Below are 17,082 nucleotides of genomic sequence, written 5' to 3'. Positions count from 1 at the left end.
TTCACTATCAATTAAATGGTTAATCTTTTTTAGTAATTGTTTAGTTCTTTAGTCTATGAATTGTCACAAAATAGTTAAAGGTGCCCAACATAATTTTTCGGAGCCTGCAGTAACGTCTTCAAATTGCTTCTTTTGTACTCACGTGTATTCAATTTGCAGTGATATTAAAACAGAGTAAAGCAACGTTTCTCATATGTATGAAGCTAAAACCAGCTAATGTTTTTTAGGTTAATCATTGAATCTAAATGAATGTTGATTCAATTTCTGTTAGTCAACTAACTAATCTTCCCCACTCTTATTTCTTCCATTATAGCTTTTGTCACTGCATCTATTTACTTCTTTTTTGTAACTGAGATGTGTGTGCAAGACATCTCTACATAAAAAACAAACAAACAAAAAAAAAACAAGTTAACAAGTTTAACCATATAAGAGTTTAATACAGTGGAGTTTTCATTACATTAGTATTCTGTAGCCTCTGTGGCTCTGGTTGGAAACTCCGTCTCCTGTTCTGGTTCACAATGGGGACCTAATGATTGGAGAGATATTGTTGATAATAGAACCAGTTAATCTGGTTGTACAGTGTACTGGTGTTATGTTTTAACTGGATTTTGCTCTACACAGCACCAGGGGGCATACGCTGACCCAGCCCATCAGCCATTGTTAGAGATTTTCTGTGAGGAAAAAAATAGCTCAAATGTCAAAGGATGGGAATGGCACAGCACCAAATCAAAACAAAGCTCCACATTGAATCCTTTGTCGAGCCAGTCTCAGGTCAAACAAGAAAGTCCTTGCTGGAGGAGAGCGTGCGTGGGCAACATGGCAACATAACAAGCACCAAACATTTTTGGCATTTCTGTAGTATTTTACCCCTAAAATGGGCCTGTAAATCCAAAACTACAAAGTGCCACTGCTCCCTCTCTCCCATTAAATGACTTCTTTTTGGCTTCTTATAAACACAGGAAGTGCAAGATTGTATCACTGTGGGAGAAAGTGAAATGAAATTACCTAAATTTGGTTAGTTGGCTCAAATGACCCAAATGTAGTCAGAGAGGAAACATCCCCTCTCCTTTTTGCCTTTTCGCAGGAGAAACTTCTGTTTATACCCATTTTTTTTAAACATTTGTGGCTCCATGCACATCTGCACACAGTCCCACCTGTATTTGTTTATATAACCCGAGGCTCTAACTGACAAAGAGCAAAAACAGTATTAAACACCAGAGTCTTCAGTGTGTCTTTATTGCTCATAATGGTATCTATTTCATTTACTGATCATGATTGAATTTTCTTTTTACTTCTAATTAATGTTTTTTCAACTGAAACCTTTTCAATATCTAAGAACAGCGCAGGTTTTGACTTTGTATTGATCTTTTTTCTTTACTAAATGGATGAGCCTGTGTGTCTGGTCTTCATGTTTTCCAGTAATTCAGAATTACATTACTACAAAAGGGGACCTTGCTCTTCGCCGATTTGCCCCACAGTTCTACTTTAGTATGCATGACTGACTGAGAAAACAAAGGAACTAGGCTTGGGGCCTGGACAGATTCTGGAGTAGATATCTGAGCTAATTTTTTCATTTACCCTTCAGGTGTTTATATCTAGACTTAAGCCCATGGAACATTATCTGGAGTGCATTAAAGAGATCCACTTAGTGCAATTTGTACTTATTATTCATTTCTTTATTATGGATATGACTATGGATCAATCCACTTAAACTTTGGTGGACGGTTATTCTGTATTTTGTTTTGTAGTTGTTTTGTCTGAAAAATCTGAAAATTACAGTTTCGCAGACCCCAAAGTGACGTCTTCAAAACTTTTGTCTGACCAACAGTCCAAAACCTAAAGATATTCAGTTTACAATGATATACAACTGTGAAAATCATTAAATCCACCAACTGAGAAGCTGTGACCAGAAAATATTTACTATAATTGATTCATTTACAAATGTCTTCAGCTCAATAGTAAATTGTAATGATTTAAATTACTATTATTAACTGTACTAGTGTAAGTTTACAATCAGTGACTAATTAAAGTTAAATAATTAATACATTCAGAAGAATCCATTTGTTTCTTTTAAAAATAGTTTTAAATAAAACTGTGGGTAGTATCCAGTCTTTGTTAAAAATCCTCAGAGATAGATAATTTATTAGCGACAGATACTAATGGGAGATAGTCCTCTTCACTTCCTAATACGACTTTCCTTAAGACTCCTGTTGGTAAAATTTCTCCCAGGAGAGACAGAGGAGGAGAGAGAGCAGCTTGGGGGTCAGACAAGAGAGAAAATGTACTACTATAAACTACTATTATAAACAGGACACATTCCTCCTGTAATTCTGGACATCTGGTATGCATGTTGCTTCTCTCTTCTCTCCTGTGTGGGATTTATAAAGCAGGTTATGTCAAAGGCCCCATATGTGAAATCTTTGCACTGCTTTCCACTGCAGTTATAGCCTCTCATAGCTTTGTCAGACATTGAATTTTTGCATTTTTGCATGTTCATAAAGGGCTTTTCTGTGGCATCCACTGGCTGCTTAAGGTTGCTGCAGATGTTTTTGAGTCTGTTTAGAAATTTGTGATTAAAATAAATATGCTTTTTATTGTGACATTATTAGTCAGCTCCATAAAAATAAATATTTCCTTACCTTTGTCTTTTTTTGACAACGTGATTCATGATGTGCTGATAGCGTGAGCAATGTGCTCCCGATGTGGAAAACTTATTTTAAAATACTCACATGTGATATTCCACTCCTACCAGTGACGCAACTGTTGTCATAGGAACCTGTATATGTTATTTTCCATCTATCAAACACACCATCAGTAGCAAAATGCCAGTGTGAACATCACATTCGGCCGGGGATGGGTTAATAGGGTGTTGCGTTTTTTGGGATTTGAGGCTGAGTTATAGCTGCGGGTTAAAAGTCAAGCTGACAGGCTGTTTGTGGCCGGGATTACGGGGTTCTGTTGATATGGGTGTAAATGAGGGTTCCCAGTGCAAACAATCCCTCATGTCTCTTCAAAGAGAAACGCTAGGGTGATCAGTTTCTGGGGCTGGTGAGCTCCCTCATATCGCTGTGCTTCCTCATTTTTAAGATTTCCGTCTCAACCCCTGTTTACAAGCTCTTGGCTCTGTCAAGGAAGCTATTAGTCAAAAAACTTGTCGTATAGTTTGTGTTATTTCTTTACAGTTGTCACAAGGACATAAAACGCCTAAGTGGGTTGGTTTCCAAACACAAATTAGAGCATTTAGGGTTTAATTTGAGCCACAGTAAACTGGCTGCCTCAGGACGTCTCGTGTGGCGTTGAAGTGTTTTTATGAGTGGATTAGATGACAGGTCCAGTTATAGGCCTGTTTGATAGTGGCTAGTTGTGGTTAAAAGAAAAGTGTTCCCTGAGCGATACTAAGACTTGGGAGTACAGAGGAGATTCGGATCATCTCCTGCGGCAGGATGCTGAGAGTCAACACAGGAAGTGAGGTCATGGTGTAAGTCCCCAAATTTCGGCTGTGCTCTGCTGTTGGCGCCAGAGTCCTGAAAAGCGTCACTCACAGACACAGCTGCTATAAATAGGCAAATAAACAGAAAAAGGAAATATGTGGTTATAAATGAAACTAATGCTTACATTTTATATTTTCAGAATTCTATGAACCTTCCTCCAGACAAAGCCCGGCTCCTCAGACAGTACGACAATGAGAAGAAGTGGGACCTTATCTGCGACCAGGTGCATTCATTAGCTCCAATTCATAAATGACAAAACCAGCAATCATAATATAGGCACACCAGCCATCATCACATGACTCATTCTGCACCCAGCAGAATAACTTCAGCACATTACAATTCTTACTCTGTTGTGTATCTTCAGGAGAGGTTTCAGGTGAAGAATCCCCCTCACACCTACATCCAGAAGCTACGAGGATACTTAGACCCTGGAGTCACGCGAAAGGTGGGACAGTACAAATGACTTTTCATATAAAGTTTCTGCTTAAAAGGAAACTCCATATGTTTTATAAAGCCTTTTGTGGCTCCAAAGGGAGCTGCATGAAATCTGAGATAAATGGCCTCAAGTGATATCACTTGAGTCACTTGGGGCTGAAGACGATAAGTCAAAAAAATTGTCTGGAGGTGTGGAGTTAAAAAGTAGTGAGTTTGCCCCTTTAGCCAGCTCCTCATTTACTACTTTACAGCTACATTAGCTGCTATTAGGATAACACACCTGAATCTCTGAATGAACGGTCAGCATTCACCTTGCATTGTGGGTAACGTAGGCACCAAGGAAGAAGATAAGAAAGAATAATGCATCGACTAAAAAAGACAATATATCTGGTTCTGCCGTATTGATTTAAATACTTCTTTTATTAAAACTATCCATTGTGATATGTCAGTATTCTTGTAAAAGGATCCTGTACACTCACTTTATTAAGTAGTATTTACACAATGATACATTTGTAGCAAAACTCTCTGTTACAGAAGTTTCGCAGGCGGGTGCAGGAATCTACAAAAGTCTTGAGGGAGCTGGAGATCTCACTGAGGACAAACCACATTGGGTAATCAATACTTATCTCTCCCATTTTAATCTGTGAATTACACAGATCTGTTTATGTGCATGAAGCTTAAGGAAACCACATTATTGTCTCCCCGTGTAAAGAATAGTCTTTTCTGTGCTCTGGCTGCTGCAGGGACCCAGAGCTCTCTCTGGTGCCCAGATATCCCCCATTGTTTTAACTTGCCAAGCTCTGCAGCTCTACTTCATAGAGCTGGTCCTCATAATGCCCAGATGGTAGCCATTGTGCTGCCTCGTCCACTCCCCCATAGTGTTGAGCAGGAAGCTTTGTTGTGTATGCCAGAGGGACAGGAAGCCTGGCTGACCAATGCTGAACCCAGTGAAAAGCACGAAAACACACACACACACACACACACACACACACACACACACACACACACACACACACACACACACACACACACACACACACATACACACACACACACGCATACACAAGGATAGTTTTATGTTTACACATTTCTCACATTTTAAAGCAAACAATGTCTTTGTAATATTTAGTCATATTTTGTAATAGACAATAGGCATTCAATACTGTACAGTTCACACTGTGTCTGTGGATGTTGTGTTAAGCCTTTCTAGCCTTTATCTTCAGTGTTGCAGACGTGATCCTTGACATTATAATCCAATGTCACACTGATACTTCCACATAAAAAATGTGCTGCAGTGACTTGACACTGAATTCCCAAACCAAAAGGAGCCTGTAAAAAGACTTTGATTTTCCATAGTGTTCATTGAGCTCCAAGAATAACTCATATTCTATTAGGCTTCATCAATAAAGGTCTGTTTCAATGCATTTCCCAGACAGACTCACAGGCAAAGAAAAAAGGAAGCTATTTTCAGAAGACTTTTGTGGGTGGGATTGAGTGTAACAGATGCTGGTTTATTGTGTGTGTCTGAATCTGGGCCCTTTCTGATGTGTTATTCCTGAGATTGCCAAGAAAATCTGAAATAGCAACTGGTTTGGAGAGAAAGTAAAGGGAGGGAGAGAGGAAGGAGTGAGGGGTCAGAGGCAAGGACGGAGACAGGGGAGGGGGGTAGGTAGACAGGAAACTGATGATCAAGCCTGCCTCCTTGTTCACCCCCTCCTCTTCTTCCCTCCCGCACCCAAATCTTACTTCTTACTGCTTTGCTTGCTTTCCCCTGTTCTTCTCACCTCTCTTCCCTTTCCTTCTTCCCTCCCTCCGCTACTTTGAGGCCCTTGATTGCTTTCCTGCCTGACTCACCATTGGCTGACTAGCAGTCTGTCATCATAACCAGAACTTCAGGACTATTTTAAGAACCTTTTACCCCAATCCCGTCCACCCCCTGGAGATCCTTGAAGAAGTGGGGAAGAGGTGAAGGGGGTCTGTAGGGGAGGCAGACTAAATACTGTTGACTGTCAGGGGTTCGACCTGAGCCTAGCTCCTTTAACCATATGCCCTCCACATTCTTTCTCTCATCGCAATGGGAATTCCTTTGTTTGGAGTTGTTTCTCTCTCCAAAAAACGAGTTAAATGGAGAAGAAATCTGAAGCCTTGCTCTAGTTTACTTTCCGAGACATTCCTGCCAAGTTCTTTCAGTCAGGGGAGGGGAGACCCCCTTCAGAGCTGCCTTAAAGGATAATTCTGCTTTATTACAACTTGGGTCTAAGTTTTGTAATTCTGGCTTTCATTTCTGTCAGTTGTCAGTTGATATTATTATTCTCGCAATCATTGCTAAAATATTGGAACATGGTGGCATTGCTTCAACAGTAAGCCACATAGGGAAGAAACACAGGCTGTCATACGACCAGACAGGTTGCAAACACACTGAAAGTTTAGCCAGATCTGGTAAAACTGAATGAGTAAATGTGTTTGTTAACCTGGGGGACTGTGTTAAAACCAGTGTACTAACAAAATAAATAAAAAATAATAATAAAGAAGGAAAAAAAATATATATATATTGTTCCTATGAAGTAGGGCTGCAACTAACAGATATTTTTTTAATTATCGATGGCCTGGCCAATAAAAAGTGATTCTGTTTCTGATTAATCTGCCAATAATTTTCAGATAACAGTGAAAAATTTTCATAACAATATCCTAGAGCACAATGTGACGCCAATAGATGTCTTGTTTTGTCTGACAAACAGTCCAAAACACCAGATTTTCTCATTTGACAATGTAGAACCATTAAATGTTTGGCATTTTTGCTTGAAAAATGCCTTAAACAATGAATTGACTATCAAAATAGTCAGTGATTCTTGTTTTTGTTTTTTTGATCAACCAATTGTTGCAGCTCAGTCATCAGGGTAGATATATGTGTACTTATACATACATACAAATCTGTGTAAAGATGTATATCTAAACATATAGTAACAATAAAACACACGTCTACATATACCTCCACTTCATGTAGCATTTAGTCCATCCGAGTGAAGATTTGTCATTTTTCCCCATTATTTCAGGAGTCATGCACCTAATAAAACAAATAAATGTTATTAGTGGTGGGGAAACAAAACAAGACCCAAGTTGTTATAAATCAGATGAATCCTTTAAGCGTTCCAATCTCCATTTTCTCTTTGTCTCTCTGTTTCTCCATTAATGGGTAAAATGCAGTCCTAAAGGATAAGGGTGTGTTCTTGATTTGGTGCCCTGCTAACCTTTCTCTGTTCCCATGCGTCACAGGTGGGTTAGGGAGTTCCTCAATGATGAGAACAGAGGTCTTGACGTCCTGGTGGAGTACCTCTCCTTTGCCCAGTGTGCTGTTATGTGAGTACTTTTACACGTGTACACTTTATACACACACACATATCTCTCATGACTGTAGCCGAAACCTTTCCTAAGGAACTGGGTTGGGCAGTGGATCCAGCTGCTGAGTTAACATGTTGTATCCTGTAGAGCCTGTAATAAACTGCTTGTGCATCTAAAAATGGGCAAAATGCATTCTTGCATTCTCTGGATGTGTTTGTATGCCTGGTTGCATACTTGGCAGACTGAATGTGTTTGTAGATAGATGCTATGTGGTGTAGTAATGTGCTAAACCTTTCCTGAATGGGACAGAATCTCTGTGCTGAGCTTTATCGTGCAGCTTGATGACAGTTCTTGTGATAACCCGTGGCCTCTCTGTCAAACTGCCTCGCTGACCTAACCTCGCCCTTGCCTGTCATCTACACCCCTGTGCCTCTCTGTTGGCTTGTCTGTCTGTCTGTCTGTGGCCCAGGTTGGATTTTGAGGGGCTGGAGAATGGGGAGGATGGCTTTTTGGACAAGGCAAAATCTTGGAGCAGGTCTATAGAGGATCTGCATCATACGAGCACCCAACCCTTCTGCAACACACTGGTGCGCTCTGCCCGCCAGTCTGTCCTCCGGTACGTATTGCTAAGCTAGCTCCCCCGCTGTTACCTATGTCTGTTATTGCCTCGCTCTGCTAACCTTGAATGCTATGAACATGAATTAGCATGCAAGCCAGTTGTCTTGGTTCTGTTTTATTTCAGGACAATGCCTGAATGGCTGATATGTTATGGGTCTGCTGACCTCTCTCTTGACCTCAAGGCGGTGTATTAGAGATAGAAACTAAAGTCTTCGACCTTTTGCGCTATGCGTCTCTCTTTGTTAATGGTCCTCCCTCATCTGTCCAGATGTGCTTCTGCACTGTCTTCAGATCAGAGCCAGCTGTGAGCTGCAGCAGCATATGTTGGACAGTTGTGATTCTCTTCTTCGTCACTGAGCCACACACAGGCAGGAGATGAAGAGACGCAAGACGTGAAGTCTGACCGGAGTAAATAAACATCAATCTAGTGAACAGAAAATTATCCACAAGAATAACGTTCAGGCTTCATAGAATTTAGATTAGGATGCTGCTGAATCTGTATCAGTATGACATGTATCATGTTATGTATATATATATACATATATATGTATCTTATAGTATTACCTTAGAAAATGTTGTACACAATTCAGAAATGCTGGATCACAAGACACTGTATAAGCCATTTATAAACTGCACAAGTAGTAATATTATGTGCACATGATGACTTTGCAGTGCAGTTACATAATAGCAGTCTGTGTGCATAGACCTCGGTCTCTTGACAGCAGCAAGGAAACCAGGCATCTCCCATAATGCATCTGTAACCTCAAAAGCCATCTAGGCTTTTTCTGTCAGAACCTCGCTCTCTGTAATTTTCTCTCTCTGCCTCTCACTATGTGACACACTTAAAACAAGAGTCACATGAATACCAGATAAACTTCAGAAAAAAAATAAACAAGCTATGGTTAAACATCAAATTCAAAGTAAAACACACAGTGTGAACTTAATCTCTACCAGATATATTAACTTTTGCCATCTGTTGCAGCTATGGCACGGTTTCGAACAGCAAAACCATCAAGAACTCCCGCCTTGTGAGCCAAAAAGATGATGTGCATGTGTGCATCATGTGCTTGAGAGCAATCATGAACTACCAGGTACCAAAAAGTGACACTCCTCTTGAAGAGAACAGTATTGTAGAGATAGATATATATCTGACATAGATCTGTGTTATAAACGTGAGGATTATGTGTTTCCTGTGTCTGACCACATCCTGTTCTCTGTCTCTCTGTCTTCTTCATGCAGTATGGCTTCAATATGGTCATGTCTCACGCACACGCAGTCAATGAAATTGCTCTCAGCTTGAACAATAAGAACTCACGGTAAGAACTGAGGCCCCGTCTCCATAGACGCAGGGCTGGGTCAAACAATAGGGGAAACCCTGCAGCCAGTTCATATGATATGCCTTTCATTCTCCATGGGGCTCAGCTTCTCTCTGAAGTCGGGGATCAGAGGCGTATATACAGCCTGTTAAAGGAATGTTTACTAAAGGAAGATTAGTGGTAAACCGCTAGGGCTGATCACTTCATAATGAGGGGGAGGAGGGTAAACACTTAAAAAGCTGTAAAGACCTGTCCTTGCTCTAGACTTCAGTATGTATTAATTAAAGATTATAACTGTATGTTGATGTATGTGCATTTGTTTTTAAGATATAAATTGTGGTAGTGCAGAAAGTGTAAATATTGTGCTTTGGCAAAGCGCGTTAGAGTTTTCAGTTTAACTTAATCCAGTTATGTTGTCTTAACGAGTGTCTCCTGTACTTCCAGGACAAAAGCCTTGGTCCTTGAGCTGCTGGCTGCCGTCTGTCTAGTCCGAGGCGGTCACGAGATCATCCTCTCAGCATTTGACAACTTCAAAGAGGTGCCCAAAGCAACCTTTTCATGAAATTAGAACCATTACCACCTAAAGTTGCACTGTTTATAAATTGGTAGTAATACATGGCTAACCCTGTGAGTTCTAAAAATAATAATCTAACTGACATTAATTAAATTGCCACCATTTTTCACATCACTGGGGTGCATTAGGGCATAAGTGTAAAGGGAAGGAAGTTGAGGAGCTCTGGGAGTTTTCATGTGTAGTGAGGGTGTAAGCAATGTTCTATGGTGGCCTGTCTGGGGTTATTAGTCACATTAAGACACCAGATGTGAGCCAACCTTGAACAATGATAAGGATCAACTCTCTGGTGGGAGCTAGTGGACCACAACGGTTTGCTTAGCCTCTCGGTTTCTGCCTGCACAGTCATCTAAACACCGGAACCAGACAATTACCTCGCAGTCAAAAAGCCCCAGAGAGATGCAGGAGCTAATCAACCCACTAGTCAAAACAAAGATGGTATTTCTGTAGTGGTATTAGTTAAAATGATACATTAATACAAGGTGACAGGTCTTTGAAAGGCCAGCTATGGTATTCAAACACAGCTGTACCAGTAATCACATCTTAGGTCCACAACTACCACTATTACTAGTGGGGATAGTCAGAAATAGGCATGGATTTGTATGGCACTGGAAAAAGCATCACTTTTTAGAACTTGGAAACACTCTTTTTCCCTTTCCCCTTTCAGTGTATTTTTGTGCAGGAAACTGTCTAAAAAAAATCTCTCCCATGTTTTTATCTTTTGTTGGCTTCCCTTCCCATGAATTATGATAATAAGCAGAAGTTGTTGTTGCAAATGGAGGAAAGTATCCTCTGTTTACATATAGCAAAACTCTTGGGGTGGATTATGTTTGATCCTGGAATGTATTTGATAATAACAAAATACTATATTATGCTATGATTTGCCACATCAATCAGTATAATACAGTAGATACATAGTCAGACTTTAAAGGACCTGGGATGTTTTTTTTTCATAAATGTTTTGCTTATTTTTATTGCATCAACTCAAGATCCAACAGAACAGCTGACAAGCATAGATGATATATGATTTTGATGATAAGTAGAAATAAATAATAGATGTGGTTATACTCTTATATACACAGTTCAAGTGGGGCTGATTTCTTCTTTAAAACTTTTGTTTTCAATTGCAGTGTTACTGTGATGTTCTCCATTACATAAACCAACACAATCCTCTCAACTGTAAATGTCTTTTAACATTTTGCCAATACTGTAGGAGTTTTGTGCTGTCCCAAAATATAATGGTCCCCTACCATGCCACACCCCCCTCCTACATAAATCATAAATCATTATATATTTGGACATAAGACAAGGAGTTTTAAAATATCTGCATGTTGGGCTTTTTTATTCTATGTCTGGTCTCAAAGGTTTCTTCCCACATTTCATCTAAAATATATTAGTTTTTTTAAATACTTATGTATACTTGTAAATGGCCACTATGGATTCAAAGAACAATCTCTGTATTGCTGCATCCTTTGTATTTTAGGTGTGTAAGGAGAAGCATCGCTTTGAGAGACTGATGGATTACTTCCGCTGTGAGGAGGGAAACATTGACTACATGGTAAGATAAGCTCTGTATTGTGGATATGTGGGATGTGTGTCAGTCTATCTATCCAATTAAAGGTAGCTGGATCCAAATCTGTTTGTGTCTGTGGTCCAGGTTGCTTGCATGCAGTTCATCAACATTGTGGTCCATTCAGTCGAGGACATGAACTTCAGAGTCCATTTGCAGTATGAATTCACCAAGCTGGGACTAGATGATTATCTGGAGGTAAGGTGACGATACTGTGCTTGAACATATGCTTGAGTGGAGACTATTTGTACAGTGTGTGTAGAGTATCACTAATGCTAATTCATTTGCCCACATTTAAGAAATGCAAACACACGGAGAGTGACAAGCTGTCGGTGCAGATCCAGGCCTACCTGGATAACGTGTTTGACGTGGGTGGTCTGTTGGAAGATGCGGAGACGAAGAATGCAGCTCTGGAGAAGGTGGAGGAACTGGAGGAGCACCTGTCCCATGTAAGTGCACCACCCAGTCTGGACCACCAACACGGCTCTCTGGGCCCATTTATGAGATTGTTGAGGTTCACCAGCCATGTACTTAACTTGGCTGTTTCTACGTGGTGATTAGAAATCTACTCAGTGTTTGCATTTCACAAGTGGTTCAGAATAATGACGGGGTGGAGAACGCTGGAAAGTACTGCACGTGAAACAATCTCAATATTGTTCTTGTGTTGGCTCATTCTTTCTGGGCAGTTGCCTTCGTATCCCACGCTGCTTTGCAAAGACCTTCTTCACATGGGAAGGTCGTAGGCAGCCCCTGACATCACTCTAGGAATTTCATAACAAACTCTGCTCTCAGGGGTCAGGAATGGTGGGGGAGGATGATGGTGAAGATTCCCTGTGAATTCCTATACAACATGTGTAATCTGTTCAAAATCAAAACTTAAAGCTGTGTCATGCTCTTGCTGCGTCATGGTGCTGGGTATATCTTGTTTCTTATTGATGATGCACAGTGTATAGGGGAGGGAGTGGGAGGGAGCCGAGCTGGGAAAGATGCCCAATGCTTTGGATCGATTCTTGAATTTGCCACCTCTCATCTCTATTGTTCCGTCTGTCTTCTTCTGCAGGTGACGGAGAAGCTGCTGGAGGTTGAGAATGAAACAATGATGAAAGTAGCTGATCTGGAGAAGGTGCTCATTCAGAAAGATAAGGACCTGCAAGTTATACGGGTAAGCTGGCGGTCGTAATGATGTAATATTGCTCGTCTGCCTCGCATCATAAAAAGGCTTCACTTCACCTCACTGTGTGTTAGCAAAGATCAGTTTCAGATGCATGTAGCTAAATTGCTGTGATAGCAAATTAGGTCAGCAGGAAACAGGATGTTTCTTTGGCACATATACTCATTGTGTGCTCTTTGTCGCCCCCTGGTGATTGTTCAGGAGACCTTTGAGTCAACCAACACCCAGGTCAACACCCTGAGGAGGGTGATCAAGGAGAAGGATGCCGCCTTCCAGAGGCACTTCAACATCGAGAGGCGGCTGCTGGAGCTGGAACAGCAAGGCACCATCCGTTTGCACAAGAAGCCTGATGGAGACATTGCCATTGAGCCGCTGGGAGTCGGGGGTGTGGGCGGTGTTGGGAGTAGCAGGCTTGGGATCCCACTGAGTGACTTTGGGCAGCTGCCTTTGGGTTCAACAGCTGGGTTAACAGAACCAGGAGGACCAGACACCAGTTTGCCACCAGCCAGTGAAGCTCCTCCACCTCCTCCCCCACCTCCACCGCCTCCTCCTCCTCTTCCCTCTGCCTTAGGTAATAGACCATGACTCAGAGTGACTATGTCTGGTGACACATATATGTGAAAGTTGATGCATATGACTGCAGACCCTCAGAGGAGGTCTATTTTCAGTTCCCCTTCTTTGTTCATGTGTGCCAAGCCAGGTGATGCGTCGCAACAGTGTTCTTTACCCCAGACAGGAAAAGGAAATACAAGGCTGGTTTCCTTTGTGTGTCAGTGTGCAGCAGACTGTAGCACAGGAGAAACAGCACCAAGCGAAAGAGCAATTTTAGGCCCCGCATAGAACGTAAAACACAGAGCTTACAAAACATTTAATACAGGCTTATACTGAAATTAGATGATGTGATATGATATGAAGAGAATAATAAAGGATCACAAAGATAGAAAGGATAATGTATGATTGATCTCAGGTCTTTTGTTCTGGTGTTCCAGTAAAAAGCATTTTAATATTTTCTTGTAAATTAATTCCAGGCCCGAATGCACCAGTCCCACCACCGCCACCTCCTCTCGCGCCACCTCTGCCAGACGCGTCTCCCTCTGTTATCCTGAGTCTGGGTCTTTCAGGTAAGAGCTGACACAAAATAAAATATTTTTGTCATGCACCTTTATACTTGTACTTGTGTGCGTGTGATTCCACATGAGCTAGTAGAGCAAATGATAACTCATTTATATGTTCTATTTAATTATTGACTACAGCTATCAGAATCAAGAAGCCCATCAAGACCAAGTTCCGCCTGCCTGTGTTTAACTGGACGGCCTTGAAGCCCAATCAGATCAATGGCACAGTCTTCAATGAGATTGATGATGAACGTGTGTTAGAGGTAAGTCAAGCAAATAAATCTGCAAAAAAGTCCTGAAAAAATCTCTATATCATTCAATCATTTACTAAATAAGTGTATGTTATGTATTATTTACTATAACACAAAAATGCTCAGGTAAACTACTTCATCAGGACTGTGCAGGTGTGATTTGATCAGATTTGATTAAAAGTGCTGGAAACATAAGAAACAACCCGCAAACTGTCATCACATTTTGATTCATATGTTGCCAAATCCTGATTGGAAATATGTGACATCACCTCTTTCCAACAGAGCCTGCGAACTTCAATTCAGTGAGAAGAGCACAGACAAAAACAAATACAGTTATCTCCAATGTAAAATTTCCAAAACTGGCAGAAAGCAGTGTGTTCATGTAGAAGTCCATCACTCATAGAATGAAGCTAATTGAAAAAACATGTTTTAAACTGTCCCATGTGTGCAGGAGCTGGATCTGGAGAAGTTTGAGGAGCTGTTTAAGACCAGAGCACAGGGTCCCATTGTGGATATTACCTGCACAAAGAGCAAAGTAGCCCAGAAGGCAGTAAACAAAGTCACCCTTCTGGATGCCAATCGCTCCAAGAACTTAGCCATCACCCTGCGAAAGGCTAATAAGACCACTGAGGAGATCTGCAAAGCAATAGAGAAGTACGAACTTTTCCTGGACTTTCTGAACCATAGAGAAGGTTGAACAAGATAAGATATTCCTTTATTTGTCCCACAATGGGGAAATTCCAAGTTATTCATATATTTTATGTTTACTCAGGTTTGACCTCAAGGCCTTACCTGTCGACTTTGTGGAGTGCCTGATGCGTTTTCTGCCCACGGAGTCAGAGGTGAAGGTGATGCGTCAGTACGAGCGTGAGCGGCGTCCACTGGACCAGCTAGCGGAGGAGGATCGTTTCATGTTATTTTTCAGCAAGATTGAGAGGCTCACGCAGAGAATGAACATCATCACTTTCGTTGGGAACTTTACTGACAACGTTGGCATGCTCACACCACAGCTCAATGCAATCATTGCTGCTTCTGGCTCAGTGAAATCCTCGCCAAAATTGAAAAAAATGCTCGAGGTAAGAAGTGTTTATTTGTTCCAAGGTTATTAAAAAACTAGGCTCTAGAAACAAACAAAAAGTAACTGAAACGATATTTGGTACTAACAAAACTGACTAAAATAAAGTTAAAATATAGAGGAAATATCTTTAGTTTGCTCATGCATATTAATTCATTCTTCTGGTTCCCTTGTAGATCATCTTAGCCCTGGGAAACTACATGAACAGCAGCAAGCGAGGCTGCGTTTATGGCTTCAAATTACAAAGTCTTGATCTGGTGAGTATTATGCAGCAGAACTTGGAAACATTTTTGAGGTGCTCAGTTTATTGCAGTCAACACAAAAATGTGCCTCACAGTTCATTCGTGCAGTGCTTTTGCTGATATTGTCATTCGTTCTTATTGTTTAACAGCTGCTGGACACTAAGTCTACAGACAGGAAGATGACATTGCTCCACTACATAGCTCTCATTGTAAAAGAGAAGTACCCTGAACTGGCCAACTTCCACAATGAACTGCACTTTGTGGATAAAGCTGCAGCAGGTGAGTTCAGACAAAACATTATAAAGATATGTTAATGGAAATGTCAGTTAAATTAGAACATTTAGTTAGTTAATAGTATGCTCAGATCGTTAAATGTAATGTATTCGGTCTTGACTGTGTACAAAAGTATCTCTGGAAAATGTGCTGCTGGACGTTCGGGAGCTGGGAAAAGGCATGGACCTGATTCGGAGGGAGTGCAGTCTCCATGACCATTCAGTCCTGAAAGGCTTCATCCAGGGAAGTGACTCACAACTGGACAAGCTGCAGAAGGACGCCAAGACAGCAGAGGTATCACAACACTGTCCTCACCTTCTAACCTAAGGAGGAAAAAAAGTGAAAATAGCCAACTTGTGTTCCAGATGCAGCTCACTGACCTCTAACAAACAACCAATCATGACTCCCAACTCGACAGTGTTTACATACAATGCTTCCACTCTGGCACTGTCCTCCTTCCCAATTCTAGGAAGCCTTCAACAATGTGGTGAACTACTTCGGAGAGAGTGCCAAGACGACTCCACCCTCAGTGTTCTTCCCCGTGTTTGTGCGCTTCATCAAGGCCTACAAGGTGAGGACACGAAAGCAAATGCAGCATCTGTTTCTTTCCCCCCTCCTGTACTGACAGGGTGCTGCTTTCTCTCCTGCTCCCCAGAGGGGAAGTTTGCTGGTTTCAGACTTGGATGTTGTCAGTCTCAGTGAGAGCAGAGGAGGGCAGAGCTTTGGCTGCCTCTGTGCCACAGGACGTGGCGTATAGTCCGAGGCCAAATAACAGGAAAGGCCAGCTGGGTCTGACTTTAGAGCTGCAGCTGTGGTGTTTAGACTGGTCCCCCCCCTCCCCTTTTCCCCCTCCTCCCCTCCTCCCCTTTACCCCCGGACAGCCTCGCCCTGCCCCACCACACAGCACACTTCCTGAGATTGTTCTCAGACTGGATTTATGTGATCTGTTTTAGGAAATGTGTAACACAAGGATTTCTGCTTGTGTGTCTGTCTGAGTGCGTGTGACTTAAAGGGATAGTTCCACATTTGGGAAATACACGTGTTACCACTCAAAGTGAGAAGGAAATAACAAAAGACCTGGTGAAAAATGTTGGTTTGTTACTTTTTTCATTATTTTATGCCAGACATAGAAGCTTATGTACCTTCAGTGAGAGTCAAAGTAACAAACCAGCCAGCACTGAGTCGAAATACAACCACAGTACTAAATAAACTACCCAAAATAAACAGGTTACAACCAAACTCACTATAAACACAAAACCAGGAGAACAGAGAATGGAATAAAAATGACTCCTCTCCACTACAGAGCTTCCTGGAAATAAGTTAAAGGTAGTAGTTAAGATACGAAACAAACCGTAACTTAAAATTATTGATTCAGTGAAATTTTACAATAAAATCACAACCTTTCTGATATTAGCCTGGCAACAACATACAATGAGACTGTATGAGTCTGTCCATTAAATCTAAGTCTTCAGCCAGCAGCCAGTTAGCATAGCTTAGCATACATATTGGAAACAGGGGGAACCAGTTAGTCTGGCTCTCTTCAAAGGTAAAATAATTCCCTCTTGAGTACCTCAGATTTCGTTAAAAAAATAGCTTTAGAGGTCCTGCAAGGCAG

General features: G+C 41.3%; 1 protein-coding gene across 5 annotated transcripts in view; it reads left to right on the top strand.

Annotated features, from left to right (window-relative positions):
* fmnl3 (formin-like 3) overlaps positions 1-17,082 on the top strand; it is a 33,635-nt gene that overhangs the window by 11,282 nt on the left and 5,271 nt on the right. For 4 of the 5 annotated variants that reach the window (XM_051424075.1, XM_051424076.1, XM_051424073.1 and 1 more), the window contains exons 2-22: positions 3,631-3,714; positions 3,856-3,936; positions 4,461-4,537; positions 7,200-7,283; positions 7,735-7,881; positions 8,866-8,974; positions 9,123-9,199; positions 9,644-9,737; positions 11,254-11,328; positions 11,428-11,538; positions 11,640-11,789; positions 12,401-12,502; positions 12,713-13,082; positions 13,540-13,632; positions 13,765-13,889; positions 14,329-14,531; positions 14,650-14,953; positions 15,129-15,209; positions 15,344-15,473; positions 15,601-15,761; positions 15,937-16,038. In XM_051424075.1, the coding sequence (XP_051280035.1) occupies positions 3,631-3,714; positions 3,856-3,936; positions 4,461-4,537; positions 7,200-7,283; positions 7,735-7,881; positions 8,866-8,974; positions 9,123-9,199; positions 9,644-9,737; positions 11,254-11,328; positions 11,428-11,538; positions 11,640-11,789; positions 12,401-12,502; positions 12,713-13,082; positions 13,540-13,632; positions 13,765-13,889; positions 14,329-14,531; positions 14,650-14,953; positions 15,129-15,209; positions 15,344-15,473; positions 15,601-15,761; positions 15,937-16,038 (2,760 nt within the window). The remainder of the gene's footprint in view (positions 1-3,630; positions 3,715-3,855; positions 3,937-4,460; positions 4,538-7,199; positions 7,284-7,734; positions 7,882-8,865; positions 8,975-9,122; positions 9,200-9,643; positions 9,738-11,253; positions 11,329-11,427; positions 11,539-11,639; positions 11,790-12,400; positions 12,503-12,712; positions 13,083-13,539; positions 13,633-13,764; positions 13,890-14,328; positions 14,532-14,649; positions 14,954-15,128; positions 15,210-15,343; positions 15,474-15,600; positions 15,762-15,936; positions 16,039-17,082) is intronic. The other variant, XM_051424077.1, reaches the window with a different exon arrangement.

Source organism: Dicentrarchus labrax, unplaced genomic scaffold, assembly GCF_905237075.1.
Source record: "Dicentrarchus labrax unplaced genomic scaffold, dlabrax2021, whole genome shotgun sequence".
NCBI classification, from domain to species: Eukaryota; Metazoa; Chordata; class Actinopteri; family Moronidae; genus Dicentrarchus; species Dicentrarchus labrax.
The sequence above is the reverse complement of the archived record's forward strand: the minus strand, read 5'-3'. Positions and strand labels throughout refer to the sequence as shown.